At 45.5% G+C, this 18,798-nt stretch overlaps 1 protein-coding gene across 6 annotated transcripts in view; it reads right to left on the minus strand.

The window, feature by feature from the left end:
• ANKRD33B (ankyrin repeat domain 33B) overlaps positions 1–18,798 on the minus strand; it is a 66,660-nt gene that overhangs the window by 23,105 nt on the left and 24,757 nt on the right. For all 6 annotated transcript variants that reach the window (XR_012131834.1, XR_012131835.1, XR_012131831.1 and 3 more), the window contains exon 2: positions 4,952–5,081. Coding sequence is in view for 2 of the 6 variants with exons in the window: in XM_073237877.1 (XP_073093978.1) it covers positions 4,952–5,081 (130 nt within the window). In the remaining 4 variants the exon portion in view is untranslated. The remainder of the gene's footprint in view (positions 1–4,951; positions 5,082–18,798) is intronic.

Here is an 18,798-nt window from a genome sequence, read left to right on the forward strand (position 1 = left end):
ATGTGCCATTGTAAAAATAAGGTAATATTGCAGGCAATGGTCAATATGGAAAGATCTCCTAGACCTAAAAGTTTTAAATCACAGTCTCTACAGAATTACCCTATTTGTGTAAATAAAAAGCACGTGCACCCACATCTGGGTTTGGAAAGGAGAGTGAGTGAGGTCTGAACCTGTAAAAAGCTGGAATGCAGGTGATTTATGAGACAGAATTAGGGACTGTGAAAAAGGACCTTTTTTAAAATAATAATAATACTGTAGTGACTTCTTACTGTACACACATACTACTAGACATCTTTTGGAATTAAAAAATCATCAAACACATAAAACTGGTTATGGAAGTGGATTAAAATGAGACATCACCTGATTCTATCAGCTAAAAGCCCAAACAACTGGGAAAATAGCAGAGAAAAGCCTGAACAGATCCTCAATTGCTTTCCTTTATTCTCACTTTAATTTGGCTCTGTGTCCCTCTGACAGTATGTCACCTGAGTCCAGGACTCCCTCAGCCTTTTAATGCCCACTGAGAGGCAGCCCCAGCCACCATTCGGTCTGGCAGCCTCCAAGGCCCCATGTATCAGTGGGGTCCCCAGACTAGCAGCACTGCCACCTTGAAACTGGTCAAAATGCACCTTCTCAGGCCCCACCTAGACCTTCTCAATCCTGAACTCCAGAGGCAGGGCCAGGCAAACTGCGTTTTAACCAGATCTGTAAGTGGCAAAAAACCACACCCCTCCCCTTGGATCTCCCCCAGACAATTCAATCCTAAAGCCTTGTGGGGAGAGCAAGGAGGTTCTCCACAGCCTGGGGTGGGTGTCCCAGGGTCAGGGAGCGGGTGCCACGCAGAGAGGAGGGTGGGCCTGGAGACCTGACTGGCTGCATACTATGCAGCCAGCAGGAAGAGAAAATGTATTATAAATACTGATTTCTTTTTTAAGAATATGGAAGAGAACCTGTCTACATATCAAATTGTTAACACTGGTTACCTCTAGAAAGTATAACTGGAGAGCATAGAGAGTGAGGAGTTAAGAGATTTTCACCCTTAACTTTAATTGCTTATGTGTGTTTTCCCCAAATATTTGTATTGTTTTGTGATCAACTTCCAAGAACATCAGAGGGACCAAGTAGAGAAAACACCCAGGGTGGCCAGCCTCCTGCACAACAGTCCAGGTCACAGCCCTAGCCACGCCCTGCAGCATGCTTACCTGTGGTGCCTGCATGCTCAGTACCTCCCAGCCATTCCAGCCCTAATAACCTAACTGCCCTACAGTCTATCTCAGTCAGGAGGAGAGGCTCCACCGCAGACCCCAGCTCCCCTCAAGTCAGAGTGACAGGCTGAGAACACTGAAGTCTTGTCCCCTGTCCCAGCTCCCCAGCTGGGTGGGACCAAAGGAACAGGGAGAAGCCCCTGGCAGCAGGGCTGGAAACCACAGAAGGATGCATCCACTTGCCAGGAATGTTGCCGTTGCCTCTGCGGGAGGCAGTGGAGGCAGGTCAAGGTGCGGGGGACCTCCGGGAACTCTGGCAGAGCCCCAGATGAGGAGGGCGGGCCAGGAGAAAGGCAGGCCGCAGGGGTGCAGGGAGACCCGCCGCTTCCAGCACCCCAGCATCCCAGGCCTTGGTACTGCCCCTGCAGGCTCCTGCTTGGAAGCAGACACCAGGAAAGGGTGGGGGACTCAACCTTGGCTCACAGGGCTGCTGTCCCACCACACGCCACTCGGAAGTGACTGCGCAGCACGGGGATGGGAGTGGCTGCTGTGACCACACTGAGCCCTGAACGTCTCCCTCCGCACCCCCAGCCACGGACCCTGAGCCGGAAGTGCATGCAAGCCTGTCCCTCTCCCTTTGCTGGGCCTCTCTCGAACCCTGACAGGACCTGTCATTGACTTGAAATGCACCCAGTCAGGCAAGCAAGTCAGTGCTAAATATGAGTGTTATGGAAGGAATGTGTCCCCCCAAATTCTATTTTGAAGCTCCAACCCACAATGTGATGTATTTGGAGACAGGGCCTTTGTAGAAGGGTAGGGCCCTGATCTAACAGGATGGTGTTCTTATAAAAGGAGATACTGGAGACCTTGATATCTCTGTCCACCACGTGGGGACACAGAGAGAAGGGTAAGCCAGCCTCCTCCATGATCAGAGAGCAAATCACCTGGCACCTTGACCTTGGACTTCCCAGCCTCCAGAACTGTGAGAAACAAATTTCTGTTGGGTAAGCCTCCCAGTGTATGATGTTTATGTTACAGAAGCCCAAACGTAAGATGCTATGTAGGCTCAGGAAGGATAAAGTAGATATAATTCAATGAATGGCATAAAAACAAATTAATGAAGTAATATGAAGAATGTCCCCAGATCTTGGACTAAAAGGATAGAAAAGGAAAAAATAGTAATAATGAGGGAAAGTTGTGACATGAGTACCAGGTGGCCTAATCTACACCTAAGAAGAAATCTCAGGAAGAAAGAACAAAATGAGGCAGATGCAGTGGTCAGAGGTTAACCAAAATAATGTTTCCTAAAGTAAGACTATACCTAATATAGGTCAGAACAAACACAGAGAGAAGGAACCGGGATATAGAGAGGGTTTGTAGGGGGCGAGAGGCATTTGCTTGTTTGTTTTAATGTCAAGGATGGGGCAGGAGATATTTCCAAGTCTAAGCACCATCAGGGAATCAATAAAGGCACAGAGGCAGGCTGGACTCAAACTAGTCCTCTGAACCTAAATGGAAGAAAAAAAAAAGGGCAAAGAGCAAGTTGTTATCCCTGTATGAATACAAAATACAAACATTTTCAGATAGGCAAGAAATTGGAAAGTACATCATGGGTATTAAAACCACAGCTAACATCCCTAACACACACAAAGAGCTCCTGCAAATCAATAAGAAAACGTCTTCCTCCTGTACATTCTCTACTATACACGCTCTAGTCCACAGTCATGGGTCCCACTCTACAGATAGGCCTTATCCATATGCCAGCTGGAACTGGAGTATGGGATTCCATACTCTCTACCTGCCATGGAGACCTCTTATTTCAATGTCTCAGCGTTTCAAAGCCTGAGCACCAAATGCAGCCAACGTTTCTCCACCCATTTTTTACAAATACCCCTTTACCATTAGCATCACCCCACCCCCCACCCCATCCAGAAGGCCAAAAGTCATCTCAGACCCACTTCTCCCTCATCCACATGACCACCACTTTCTGCCACACAGCTTCTTCCTCCTTCTCTGCCTCTGAAACCACCTCTTGATACGCCAGCATCACCTGGCCTTGTCACCACACACCCAACCTCATGCCACTTGAATGCATTCCCTTGCATTACATCCAGACCCTTAATGAGCTGGCCCCTGCCTCTTCCTGGGACCACCTCTCATCTCTCCTACGAACACGCAGTCCTACAGCCACACCAATACAAAACGTGCTCTGCTTGGGCCCCCAGTCTTGGAGTATGGGTTGCATAAGCCCACCTCTGACATCTCCAACACCCAGCTCTAGCCCTCTTCCCATGAGCCCTGTCCTAAACCACCAGGCTAGGTGGGCTGTTCTAGTCCTAAGGCACCCAGCACACCCCCTCTGTCAGATGGCTCCCTGGAGGATTACTCAAGGGCAGGACTGCCCTTCACTTCAACACCTTTGCGCCCTGACCCTGATCCTGGCCAGCGGGAGGTGACAGGTGATGCGTTGTGATCATGAAACTTCTCCATGTCCTTTTCACTTCTGCAGCTCAGGACCCGGGCTTCAGAGCCTGGAGGGCCTCCCTGGGGGCAAAGTTCTGTGCCTTGAAAGCTGATGAGGTGAATGTGTGGGCACAGCCCTGGCCCCTTTCTAAGTTTGTGGGGTTTTCCACCTTATGAGTCTTGATTAAAAAGCAGTGTGCGCAGACCACTGCCCATTATGGGGAATGAAACTGCCAGGCACTGTCTATTCTGCTCTCGCCGGGTGCCCTGGATTCAAGTCACCCATGCTGACTCTAACACCAGGAGCTCGTGAAGCGCTGCAGGTCAGGGAGGCCTCTCTTGGTGGCAGCAGCAGACACTCCCTTCCCAGAATCAACGTGCAGTGTGGTTTAAGGCATTGTCTCTGCTTCCAGGCCCTGGGAGCAATTATCAACAACTCCCAACCACAACATGAGGAGCCATATGTTACTTTAATAAACGATCACCTTTTCTTCCACCTTGGCCAGAAGCAGCTTCTCTGCTATTGAGAACCTGGGACTATGATAGAGATGTAATCTTGGGAGCCAAGAATTTGGAAAGTGGTCAGTTATAAACCAGGACCAGACCACAGTACAAATGAAGTGTGGCTCTGAAGGAACAAGCATAGCTTCTGTCTTTGTCTCAAAAAAATGTCCAAACACAATTCTAGAAGAGGAGAGTCACGACGGGGTCGGCAATGTGGACTCCTGGGGTGGCCATCCCAGACCGAAGGGCGTTCTGGTTAACATCTCCAGGGCTCTCGTGCTAACAGGTCACCCCGTTACACTGACTTGGTCTCAGCAAGTTGCTCCTGACTTTACAGATACCGGCAAAGTGCAAGGTGACCTCGTAAATACATCTATTTTGCACATTAAGTACCACACGTGTCTCTTTCACTAGTGAGTCACCAGCATCTTCCGGTTGCCCTTCTCCAATCACTGGGTGGGGTGCGATGCGCTACGTGAGTGACAACAAGTTTGGTTTCCGGCGCAGCTTCATCTTCAAAGACTTGGGGCATATCAGCTGGATCTGCCCAGTGCTGGGCTTTGCCCATGCAGTGAACTCTGCCCTGTCCCAAACACACAAGCACAACATGTATGCACACCGATCAGCCTTTCTCACACCCCTTAGCAGTTGAACAAGGTTTCTTTCTGATCAATTTCCATCCTTGCATTAATCTCACGAGCTGAGTTCATGAGCAGGGTCCCCAGCCGCCTGGCTGCAGCTCCCAGCACCCTGGGAGGGAAGGAAAAGCCGGGTCTTACCTGCCTGTGCAGCTGTGATTAGGGCCGTGTTCCCCTCGTTGTCCTGCCAGTTGACGTCAATGTGGGGGCACTCGGCTAAGACCACCACGGTATCCACAAAGCCGTGGTAGCAGGCGACAATAAGGCCGGTCTAGGAACGAAGAGGGAGGCGGGTCAGAGGGGCGGAGCCTCAGCAGACCCCATGTGCACCCACTGCCCCAGAGGCCGGACCGGTAGCCGGGAGAACAGGGAGGAGCCCGGGTCCCTGTTCCCGGCTGCAGTTAAGACAAGCCGGTCATGTTGGTTGAGTACTGGCCACCGTTGGGAACAACGATCCTGGCCCTCAGGGCTCGTCTTCTGGCAGGAGGAAAACACGCAAACTACAAACCTAACACAAGCCAGTGATAGCGTGTGTCAGGGTGTAGACCAGGGCAAGGGAGGTTGTGAGCCTGGAAGGACGTGTCTCGGTCCCAACAGGGGCTCAGGGTGGGCTCCCCAGGAAGGAGGTAAGAGAAGAAGCCAAGGGGAAGTCGGGGAGATGTCCAAGCAGAGGCCAGTGCCTGTGTCTAGGTAGGAGCCCCAGGCAGGGTCCAGCCAGGGACCCAGCAGCCCAGGGGCTGGAGCAGAGGGCGCGAGAGGAAGAAGTCAGAGAAGCAACAGAGAATCAAGAGGCCAGCACAGACTCTGGGGTTTGCTGGGGGTGAGACGGGGCCATATTTAGAGGAGCCAGTTGTCAATTTTCTGCATCTACTCTACCTGCTGGATGGAAAACAGACTGGGGTGGAAGCAGTGAGACCAGCTCAGGGGTGCACCTTGACAAAAAATAAATATTAAGTCTTTATCTCCTAAGTTCCTGGCACACAGTCCTTAACCCTTGGAATTTACTGTTTTTTATATGCTAATGAGATGTGTATGAGGGCAGGGCCTTAGGTAGCTTCAGGATGGAAGCCCTGGTATAGAAAAACCAACCACCATCCATCCCCCACCGCCCAAACCCCACCTCCAGGGCAGGGAGAGGGGTAAAGACTGGGCTCAGTCACCAGTGGTCAAGGATTTAATAGCTAGAGCAGAACATGCCTACTTAATGAGAGCTTCATAAAAACCCCTAGCCACAGGGTTTGGGAAGCTTCTGGGTGGGCGGCCCTATCAAGGCGCTGTGAGGAGGGTGGCGCCCGGGAGAGGGCACGCCTCAACCCTTCCCCACACCCCGTCCTGTGCGTCGCCTCCATTTGGCTGCCCAAGTTGTACCCTTGATAACAAACAAGTGATAGAAAGTAAAAGTGTTTTTCTGTGAACAGTTCTAGCAGGTCATCGAACCTGAGGAACCTCCCAGATGTTAAGTGGGTTGGTAAAAAGGCAGCCTCTGGGTCAAGCCTGGCGTCTGAAGTTGGGGGTGATCCTATGGGGCTGAGCCCTTGACCTGTGGAGCCCTGCACCAGCTCTGGACAGTCTGAGAGAATGGAACTAAATTGGTAGACACTTTACTTGTGCTAGAAAATTGGAGTTAGTGTGGGAAAGTAACATGTATTTGGTGTCAGGAAAAAAGCCCTGGTGGGGGGGGGTGCTCCTGCAGATACCAGGCAGGTGACAATCTGTCTCAGGTTTCCAGCCTCCAGAACTGTGAGAAATAAATTTCTATTGATGAGTCACCCATTTTATGGTGTTTTGTTATAGCAGCTGAGTTAAGACGCCTTGTAACAAAGGAAAATAATCTGAGGCACAGGTTCATCTCCAACACGTGGATTCATTCCTGGACTCAGTGGTGTGCTACAATCCAACCTGGGGTAACATCAATCTGCAGTTATAGATCATGGGTCCCTGAGCACCGCCAGCCACACCCACCACCTCATGGGGGTGCCCAGCTTAAGTTTAGAGCAACTCCGCGGTGGCCCAGCTCTGTTTTGGCCAGATTTTCAGTAAGAATGTAATTTTTCATGGAACAAGGGGAGGGTATGGGCAACCCCATGTGGTTATCTCAGTAAGGCTCCCTCCTAGTCACCCTCTCAAAAGAATATTAAATCACACGGATTGGAATTTTTTAATTCATCCACACTGCAGCATAATGGACTCTCAGTCTGTGACTATAGTAAGGCTATTTAATAGGCTCCAGTTTGTGCATTCTCCGAAACAGGTCACCCCATCTGTAGAGTGAAATGTTTCAGAACAATTTAATTTAAAGAGAAAAGAGCATGAAATGAGCCCAGGCAGATGACACTCAGAAGCTGTGAAGGCTTTCAGTTTCTCTGAACATCAGACTTCACCACCACCACCACTTCCATTTTCCCAGCTATCTTGGCTGGCTCAGAGTTGCATAAATGGTCCAAAAACTTGTGCTTCCTGGTAAGCACCAAAATCTCATTTTCAACTTTTTTGGATGCAAGTATTTCTCAAGTATTCTATGATTTCCTGACATATAAATAAGGCTTGCTGGACACAATGTAACTTCTTTTTTATATAATCACACCAGAAACTCATGTTTGTTACAGAAAAATTCTGCAACCATAAAGAAAAAAAAAATTACCTATGCACTCCACACACACACACTTTTCTTTAAACCAAAAAAGGATTATCTGCTCTATGTTTCCATGAAGAATACATCAGCAACATCTTTTCACATCAATAAAAAGACTTCCATGTCAACATTTCCAGCAGATATGGAGTAATATAATCTACATTTGGCAGAATCACAGTTTTTAATAAATACCTACTCTTGGATACTGAGATTATTTCCCATTTTTCTCTATTTGAGTTAAGCCTGCAAGGAAAGTCCCCACAGCTAAGGTTTTGTGATATCCCTCCTTACTGTCTCAGGAGATATTCTTATAAGGAGTATTTCTGGATTAAAGGAAAGAGGTATTTTGCAAGCTTTGAACACACCTGCAAATCTGACCTTCAGGAACACCACCAAGGACATCCGCCTTTGCCAGGCCAGCCGTCCAGCCTGGATGGACTCTGAGTTAAAAGGAGGAATTTCCAATGGCAGATAACAGAGGGGTGCTCTCCAGTTCTCCAGAAGTACCTGGGTCCCAGTTCAGTCCTCCTCTCCTTTACCTCTGTTCCTGGCCACCCCAACCACTAAGAGGGCCTGTTCTGGAACCACATCCCCTTCCAGCCACGTAAGTTAGCCAACACTTCCCAAAATGTGCAACACTGAAAATGTCAGCATAACCTTATGTCAGAAACAAAGATTATCAGGGGGAAAAAGATAACTAAACATGAGGGCACATAATAAAATTGTATCAGACACCAAAGTTATAGCTTTTGTCTTCCCATACAGAGACCTCCATTACTCTTCAAAATCATTACCTTTATCCCTTACCTTCTAGGCATGTGTTCCAAAAGTCTGATGATTTCCATGCTTAAAACTAGTGTTTACCTATAGTTTCAACTCTCCGTTTTCGCTGGAGAGTCTTGGTGCCTCCAACAGGAAAGTGGAAAGGGAGGTACAATCTTTGACAATCCCTAACCATGGTCTCTCAAGAAAAACTGTAACAAAAGACTTGTCACAAAGGCAAATATTGTCCACTTGCTAAATCAACAGAAGTCTCCTCACAGACGGTCCCTGAAGCCATAAGCAGTTTGCTTTTAAAATTTTAAATTTGCCAGAAGCAAAATGTTCATGAAAATAAAATAATGTTATCAAGAAAAAAAAAAAGTCAACCTGCAAGTGGAAGCCTCCAGGCCCTCAAAACACAAGCCTAATTTTCAAAGCCTACACACCATAGAAAAGCCAGAGCAATAACAACACAATGACAACAAAAATAATAAGTTGAGATGTTTCCACTTAAAAATTATAAGGGTCTGTACATCGAAAAACAAAAATACACAAATTAAAACCCCACTCCTTTGCAGGAAGAAAGGATGATATAACACCAGGATTCTAATGACATCATGTATTATGTTAACAGATCAAAGGGGTGGAGAGGGGAGGAAGATAGTTGATCATCATCTCAACACACACACAAACACATACACACGCGCACACACACACACACACACAAACCAGAAAACATCTAGAAGGATTACACCAAAATATTAAGGGCAAAATCCTCTTTAGAAGGAATGGGATTGGAGGAGGGGGTATGTTTGACTGTTTATTTTGTGTGTCATCATTTCATATGTACCCGGACATTTGGTCTAACATTCTAAATGTTTCTATGAAGGTATTTTTTGATGAGGTTATCATTTAAATCAGTAGCTACCAAGTAAAGCAGATTGCTCTCCACAATGTGGGTGGGCCTCATCCAATCAGTTGAAGACCGCAATAGTATAAAGACAGACATTCCCCAAGCAAGAAAGAATTCTGCCGGCGGACCATGTCTGAGCTTGAACTGCAACTCCTCCCTGGGCCACCCTGCAGCTTGGACTTGCCAATTGGTTCACTCCACAATAGTGTGAACAAATTCCTTAAAAATAATCTGTGTGGTATATCTATAGATGTCTGTAAGTAACATACAGTTAGATGCAGAGCTCTAACTATAGATCTCTGCATGTACGTGTGTGTGTGTGTGTGTGTATCTATTTGACTTTACATGTATCTACAGATAGCTATAGAGACACACACACTCCCTATTGGTTCTATTTCTCTAGAAACCCTGATTAATAGAGAGCAGTTGTGGAAGGAACACTTTGGAAGAACAACTTTTCACTTGTCACTCTGTATGTTTCTATACACTTCGAATTCTTCCAAAGCTGTATTCACAAGGAACATACATGATGCTAATTCACAGTGAAAAACAAGCAAACATAATGTTTACATTAATAATGTTCTCATTAGGAAATACAGTGTTATAACCACTATTGCAAACAGCTGAAGAAGAACCATCTGTGAAGGTGGGGAGGGCAGTGGGCAGAGGAAATGGAAGCTGACAAATAGCCAAGGGAGGAGACTGGGATGCTGTGGAGTGCACGATCCCACAGCCATATGGTACGGTAATAGTCTAGTAATTATCCTGATCACCCAGAAGGAAAGGGTATTCCCCATGTTCTAATGTGAGAAAAAATTCCATCATGTGTAGTATAATTTTTAAAGTTCAGAACCAAGAGAATAAACTTTAGTTTCCTGAAAGTCATTTCTATAAAACACCTTTCTCTGTAGTAATATCAATGAGAGGAACGGGAAAATGTCTACGTGGCTTTATAAAAGAACTTAAGAATTCCGGTCCTTTAAAGATACTCCGTATTTCTAAAAGGCAGCCATGAGTTCCCACTAGCACAGGTGTAATCTGTTGGGTAAAGTGTGTTAGGCATAGTTTCAATAATCTAGTTTATTAAGCGCCACAGTGAGAAAGTAAATCCCAGGAAGGGAATTTGATCTCCGATGGTCACGGCCAAGTCCCCAGCTCAAGAACAACGCTAAACTGACACATACTTGTTGGCAAATGAATGAATACTAGGATTTTTAGTTCCCAGATGGTGAATGGATTGACCTCTGCACTGTCACAGTTCATGTCAAGGGCATAGCTGGAACTCTCTGGACAGCAGGCAGTGTCTACCCTGCATGTTTGGAAGGCAGAAAAATCCAGCAACTACTCCCACAGTAATGCTGCCTGAACTTGAGTCCTTAAATAATTCTATTACTTGATAAAATGTTTTTGTGTTACGTATCTCATAACACCTTTGCAGATTTCTGCGATGGGGAGTTTTTCACTGAGGAATCTTCCCAGTCCCCTGAGACATGTCTACAATTGAAGTGGCCGATTAGGTCAGGAGAGTGACAGTCCATAATCTCTAGAGGATTGTTCGTGAACCTGGAAACCTGTCAGACAACCATTACAAAACCATACTAGGCAGGCCTTCCAGAACTGAAAGCCAAGTTTTCTTTTGTTTAACTTCTAAGATGATGCGAATTAAAATCAGGGCCAGAGACAAGAATCTTCCACAGGGAAGGTGGATGGAAGTGGGAATTCAGGATAAAAAGAAATTATACTGCTGGTCATGCCAAATACAGTGGGCTGAGAGGGTTGAGTCCCAGTGAGGGACTGGCTTCCAGGGTCACCCCACTGAGTGCTGCAGGCCTCCGTGGGCTTGGATTTTCCATTCTCAAAGTCTTTGGGAAAAAAACACCTCATTAAGCTATTCTCCCACTGAGATTCTAAAGCAAGGTTATTTTAAAAAAGACTTGATAATCCTAATTTCCCATAGCACCAGTTCATTATTTCAACCTATTATAGAAAAAAAAACATGAGTCATGAAGCTGCCAGCCCAGATCCACAGGCAGGAATCCTCTCCACGGGTTTCCCACGGACGACAGGGGCACCGGGGGCAGGGCATCCTCAGATCGCATGCCACGGACAGAAGCCCCATGTGCACCACTGCTCAGCTTAAATTCATCATTAAACAAAGACATGGAGTCGTCGGAGGTAAGCCTTTCCCCACTAAGCCTCAGTGCTGTTAATGAACTCGACCGCAAAGCCAAGACAGCGAACCTCTCTCTGAAGTGCCTTCCCAGGAATTCACATTTGTGCAATTTTACACTCTGGTTTCTCTTCAGATCGCATAAATCTTTTGCCTTTTACATTTGTGCAATTTTTACGCCATGACATCTATTTTCTGTACACACAGCTGATAAGATAAAATAGGTGTGATTTTTTTTGTATCTTGAGCCAGATTACTTTCTGCAATGTGATGTTACAAGTTTGAAAGGTCAAGGGCATGTCCAGGTCTGGTACTGAGGGCTGGGGGGTGACCACCTGGCCAGCAGATAGGTCCCCAGGGGTCATCCCCTGCAGGAGACAGCCCCAGCACCTCAGAGGCCAGCTCACAGGACCAAGTCCCACGGAGCATTCCACGGGAGCTCGTGCAGCTAACCCAGGGGCCTCCTTGTGCTGGTGCAGCGCCATGCTGGCTTCCAGCCAGGGATCAGTGTGCTGCCTCTGATAATCTGCCTGCACCTCTGCCCAACGTGCTCCTCACTATGAGTGTGTACGAGTGTTTATCACAAAAAAGTCCCAAACATTGAGAAAAGAAAACTATAAAGTAATAGAACAAACACCCATGTCTCATCAGCTACATTAACAAAAGCTATCATTCTGTCATGATTGCTTCAAACTTCTGTAAGAAATCAACATTCCGGAAGCTGATGTTCCTTTCTGTACCCTTCCCCCCAAAGGTGACCACTGTGATGAGCTGCTGTGCACTCTGATTTCACTTTCGAGTTTTACTGCCTGTGCATGTATCCATAACAGTACATTAAATATAGAGTATTTTTCTGTAGTATAAGTATTTACCAAAAAAAAAAGTATTCCATGTAATTATGAGCCTTCAAACTTGATTTACTCCATGCTAGATGCTGAAATCTACCCACAGCTCAGTCAAGCACATCATGAGTACTACCGTGTCTCTGCATATGGGTCCCTCGCTAGTCATTTATCCCCCAAACTGACAGGCACTTCTTTCCAAAGTCCCAGAGCTGAAGACATGGAGCACTGAAATAAAAACCTTGATCTTGGTCTGCATCTCCTGATGCACCCAAGACAGAGGGCACATTGGAATCTGCACCTGTACGTTAGGGTTTCTCGGCCACAGCACTATTTACATTTGGGGTGACAGCTGTTACTGGGTGGGACAGCCCCATGTATTGCAGGATGTCTGGCTGCATGCCTGGTCTCTACTCCGTGAAGGCCAGTAGCATCCTTTACCTACCACTTGTAGCAACCAAAATGTCTCCACACATGGCCAGTGTCCCCCAGGCAAGAACTGTTGCCTTGGTAAGTGGACTAGAGGGGGCAGAAAGCTGCCAGTTCTCTCCAAAATGGTCACACTACTTAAGGGCCACCATCGGTGTGTGCAAGCTACTGGTGTCTGCATTCTCAGTAGCCTTCAACACTGTAAGCAAAGGCCCACTTCTGATTATCACCCATCCGAGATGAACACATTTTTGCTGTGTTTTTAACTTGCATTCCCCTAACTTCCAGTCACACCGAAGACACTTCACTCTGTTCATTGGCCATCCTCACTTCCTTTCCAGTGAGTGACTTATTCATACCCTTTGCCCATCTCCTTGAGCTTCTTTTCCTAACTGATTGGTCTGCATTCTTTGTATATTCACAGTCAGCATTATCCAACAGAAATACAATGGGAACCATAAATGGGAGTCACACAGTTAATGTTACATTTTCTGGCAGCCACATTAAGGAAAGCAAAAGGAGATGGGTGACATTTATTTTAATAGCGTATTTTATTTAACCCCACATATACATATATATAATATAGACAGCAGTGTACATTTATATGTATCTGTAAGTTTACTGTTTATTTTTTCCTTGGGAAAAACTGTGCTTTAAGATTATGTCTTTGCTACTTGCATGGTCATAAAATACACTTTCATTTACAAAATGATGGGGATAGAATTTATGATTGTGTTTTTAATTTCTTCCTCAGCTGAAAAATCAAAATGTGGCAATTATGTCATGCCACATATTCCAAAACATTTTACACAAAGCCAATCCGCCAGCCCGGGAACCACTCTTCTATGTGGTGCCATTCAGTGCCTAGGCATGCTGGCACCCATAGCTTCAGATCTCCAACTTGCCCTTCCATGCCTCCAAGCCTCCACACATGCAGTGGCCTCCTCCTGGAGTTCTCTCCTGACCACCCCACAGCCCCCCCCCATCACCTAGTTGGCCTGGCATGTGTCTGATCCTCCTGCAAGTTCTGGCTCAAGCCCTTGCACACCCATGTTCTGAAGGTCCCACTGTGCTGCCTTGCACACACCACCCCTCACTGGAAGGTGGGCTCCACGTGGCGTAGGACTACATCTTTTAAGGCTGTTTGGCCAACACCTCTACAAGTCACTCGGTAACCCTTGTTGAATGAATGAAGCACCCCTGAAATGTTTCAGTGCCTCCCACCTCACACAGAGCTTGCCTTACTCTAAACTGAGTGCTGACACACGTGACATGATCTTCAAACTTTTTATCTTACTTGTACATTCAAGTAAGGAAATCACCTGACGTCCCAGGGCAACCTCAAAGGAGACAGCTGTCTTTAGTGTGGTCAGCGTCACCCCAGGCTGGTGCTGCCTAGTCTGGCGCTGTAGATGCGAAAGCAACAGCCAAATGCAAAGAAAACAAGAGTGGTTTCAAGAATTCCACCCTGAGGAACTCATGTTCAGGACATCCAAAGTATGTCAAAAGATCTTCATAAAGATCTGTAACTTGCAAAACCCTGAAAATAACACAGCAAGAGATGGCTGGCTAATTAAACATACGCCATGGGGCACTATGTCCTCCCCAACCAGGTGAGGCTGGAATGCAGGTGCTGATGTGGAAAGATCCTGGCCAGACCCCAGTAAGTAAAAAATAATAATCAGACAGCGGGTGTATGTCACCTCTTCCTGTGTGAGCTTCTAAAACGTGTGTATGGCTCCTGCAAAGGCTACGTTCCTAAAAAATTTTTTACTATCCAAAGAAGATACAAGAACTTTAACTGGCCACCCCCAAGATAAGAGAGGAGCCTTTAAGGTTTTATTAAGTATTTTGGATCTGTTTCCAAAATACATAATATTTTAGGTGCACACCTTTTCAAATTATGCAAATGAAGTTACTTTGGCAATGGGATTATAGGTGATATTTATGTTTTTATTCATGCTTTTCTACATCAAGGAAAGAGATGCCTAATAAAGTGTTTTAAATAAGCAAATAGCAAACTTTAAAGTAAAATGTATAAAATATATCAGGAAAATTCAGTCAGAGGCACAGCTCACCTGGTAGCCTTTGAATAAGGAGTAAACAAATTCAAGGTTGTCATGATTCAGAACAATTCCCCTTTAGACTAAACTGTGCATACAATATGAATTATTATCACTAAAAACCTCATTTGAATTTATAATTTTAGATTGTTAGTCATTTTAGAAAACTACTTTAACCATAGTCTCTCCTCAAATCATATATATATATGTATATCATGTATATAATATACAATACATATCAGCGCCCTGTTTTATTTTCCCAGTACTGGCAATGGTTTGCACATGGTCATCTACCAAACATTCAGTGATAGAGAACCACACCTGTTCACTGACAGGTGACCTGAAGGCAGCCATTGTCAATAAGAATTCCTCTCACCATTTATTCTCTTAATCTTTTTGAATTAAGCTTGGAATCTTTACAATGGATATACAAAACTCAACGGACAACTTCATGAGAAAGAACGGGAAAGGCCAAAGACAGGGCACTGAATGGAACAGAACCACCCTGCCCAGCAAGGAAGGACCGTGGAGGGGTGCCCTGCAACACCCAGAAGCGGGTCCTGCAGCCCCTGTCAAGCCTCAGGCCACACAGCCCCAGCTGACAGCTGGTGGAGACTTCATGAGAGACCCTGAGTCGGAACAGCCCAGCTAAGCTGCTCCTGAATTCCAGAGCCGCAGAAACTGTGAGAGAAAATAAAGGCTAGTTGTTCTTTTAAGCTACTATATTTGGAGATGATGTTATGAGGCATTAGATAAAAATACAAACACCAATAGTCACAGGATAGACTATTGACAACATTCACTCATTATCTTTTGAAGCCCCCACACATATTAACAATTTATGTTTCTGTTTTAAGAACCAGATCCCTGTATTAAGGTTGAATATATGTTTACACAAAGAAATATATAATTAAATAAAATGTACTGAGATTTCATAACCTAATAACCAAGCATTGAAATCTACTAGATATACTAGATACAATGAGACATAATTCATGCCACAAACTAGCTAAGAAAATGTCCCTCCTGGACTTAAGTTAGGAGTCTCAGAAGACATAGAAACAATACTATCTTTTACTTTTTTCAAAAATGTTCTTTTAAAATTAGAAAATAGAAAGTTAACATTTTTCTATCATATGATAGAAAGAAAGGTAATGTATATTATCAAACTTCAGTAAAAATAAGGTATATGAAGAATTTTAGTCATGAGAAAAGGCTTGAATTATAAGAAAAAGTAAAAATACATATACTTTTATGAACAGGCCTATAAAATTATCCACAATTTATGAAAAACCTATAAAGAAATGCCGAAAGTTCAGTAGTGATTAGTATGGATGATGGTGTTTATAGGTGACTTCTTTCTTTTATCATTTTCTGTAGTAAAAAGTCCCATTTTTCCCTACAATGAAAACTTCCATTTAATAATCAGAAAATCAAAAAATTTTAAGGAAGAATAAACTCTGATAAAGCTTCCCAGTCTCTGCAGTTCAACATCACTAGCAGGAGCCCGCAAGCTTGTAGACTGGGGCAACACAGTACAAAAAAGAGAAAACTGCCTCTTACCCTTTTCTAGGAAGAGCTGGGGAGGGTAGAAATAAGTTTGCAATCAAGCAAGCACTCAGTAATGAAAAACAAATTCGATCTCTTGGGATGTGTAGGTCATGATCAGCTTAATTTCTTGCAAAAACACTCCGTAAAATTTGCCCATTACACAGGCCTGTAATTGAAACCCTCGTTGGATGCAACTTCTCTGCCAAGCGTTTCTCACGCCAAAGCACCCACCCAGCTGGTCTGCCGTAGGCTCTCTGAAAGCAGTGTGTTCTAATCCTGCAGCTTTCTTCAAGGCAACTTTTTCACAATCCAGGGTCTGTTTTGCACAAATCCTGGGTTTGCGTTACACAGAGTGTGGCACAACTCAGTACAATCCAATCCAATTGAGGGAGAATAAGCCACCTGGCTAATTATTCCCCCAAACAACCTATGTACTGTGCTCTGATTGGTTCAGGCTCAACCACAGCCACTCAAAGCGGGTTCCGCGGACCAGCAGCAGAGTATCACCTGGGAGCCTGTTAGGAATCCAGAGCCTCGGGTCTGGCCCTTGTGACTCAGAGGGTCCACCTCCACACGCCCCCACAGTCCCACACAACAGAGAGTGAGGGCACCAGTATGCAAGCGGAACTCTCTGGGGACAGTGACCATGGCACCACATGGAGGGGGTGCAGCTACAGATGTCCCTACCGCCCCATCAGCGATACCAGAAACAGAGCTCAGTTCACTTCGCCTATCAGTTTTTATTCTAATCAGTTTTCTTCTAATGGGGAGAAACGGCCACTTTGTCATGGCCAGTCTCTTCTGTCCCAGAGCTGGCCCATGCCAGCAGCACCCTCTCAGATGCCACCTGGCTCCCTGACCTTCACCCTGAGTCATCCCTGGCCCCACAGGCAAACGGCAGCCTCGTAGCTGGGATGGAGGCATCACAGAGAGAAGGTGAGATCGCAAGATTTTGTGACTTCTATTTGCTCTAAGGATTTAGGAGTATGAGCCCCCCAACGTGTGTAACAACAAATCCGGGGGAAAGCAGGCTCCCAGGGGTCAGGCTGCACTGTTTTCAGGACACTCCCATTATCGACCCACCAGCATTCCATCTCCATTCCAAAAGCTGCTCCTGATGGCCTGCAAGCACCTGGGCTGGTGCTGAGACAAAGATAAACTCTGAAATCAGACAGTCCCCCCTTAGGAAACTCAGTCTGGGGAAGGAAAGAAGGCTAAGCCAGGATAGGAGCCCTGCCCAGCGCCTGCAGAAACAGAGGACCGGAAACTGGTCTAGGCTGGGAGGGGCTGGCGCCCACTGCCTGAGCCTTGTCAGCTAACACAGGAGGCCCAGCCCACAGGGAGGACTAGACGGCATCTCTGTGCAGGGCAAGCATGTGCAAACGCTGGGAAATGCCAACTCAGGGGGAGTTGGGGAAGTCACAGGTGGATCCACTCGGCTGCCCACAGATGATGGCAAGGGTCATGGAATCCTGAAGGGCTGCCATGGAGAACCACCAAAGGTCCTGAGCAGGATGCGTTTTCCTTTCAAAAATCTGCCTCTCAGGTGGGAGGTGGGGAGGCAGGGGAGAGCTTGTCACTTTCTACTTTTCATACAGATCCCCCAACCCCCACCTCCTTTTTAACTGATTTGGCAACTCCTCTGTGACTTATGATGTAACTAAGTGACACCAATGTGTTGATTCAGAGCTGTCAGGGCAGACAGCTTCAACACAACATCCTGGGCTTCAGGACATCTGCTCCCCAGGTGTTCGTTAATGCCTTCCAATTTGATTTTTTTAATGTAAAAATTTAAATTATCACCTCTTCCAAATTTGAAAGTTCTTCATATCACTAGTCATTAGGGAAATGCAAATTAAGCCCACACTGAGATGCCACCATACACCCACCAGAATGGCTAAAATTAAGAAGACTGACAAATACCCAATGTTGGCAAGGGTGTGGGACTCTCATGTTCCCAGCAGGTGGGAATGTGAATGGAACAACCATATTGGAAAAGTGGTGGTTTCTATTAAAATTCACCACATGACTGCCTTAGGACCTACCAATTCCACTCACAGGCATATTTCCCAAGAGAAATAAAGTCTATTTCCACATAAATATGTGCACAAGAATATATAAGGCAGCTTTAATTCATTAACAGTGAAAAATTGCAAACAATGCAAATGTTCATCATCAAAAGACTGGATAGCACAAACTCTGCTATACACAAACTCAGGAATACTACACAGCAATCAAAAAATGAACAAAATCCTGGTACGTGTAACCATCCTGCAAGATTTCAAACACACTACATTGAATGAAACAGCCAGACACAAAAGGACAAGCATTGTGTGATTCCTTTTATGTGAAATGTCTACAGTGGGCAAATTCACAGAGACAGCAAGTAGATGAGAAGTTCTTGGAACAAAGTTGAGGGGGAGGAGAGAGTAGGGGATTACGCCTAACGGTTACAGAGTTTCTATTTGGGAAATAACAGTGACACAATATTGTGAATGTAATTCATGGCACTGAACTGTATGCTGGTTACAATGGTTACAGTTTAATGTTATACACATTTTACCAGATTTTTAAAAATTCATAATGGAATATGCCAAAAACCAATTAGTTCTATGCCTTAAATGGG

Source organism: Manis javanica, chromosome 1 (genome assembly GCF_040802235.1).
Source record: "Manis javanica isolate MJ-LG chromosome 1, MJ_LKY, whole genome shotgun sequence".
Lineage (NCBI taxonomy): Eukaryota > Metazoa > Chordata > Mammalia > Pholidota > Manidae > Manis > Manis javanica.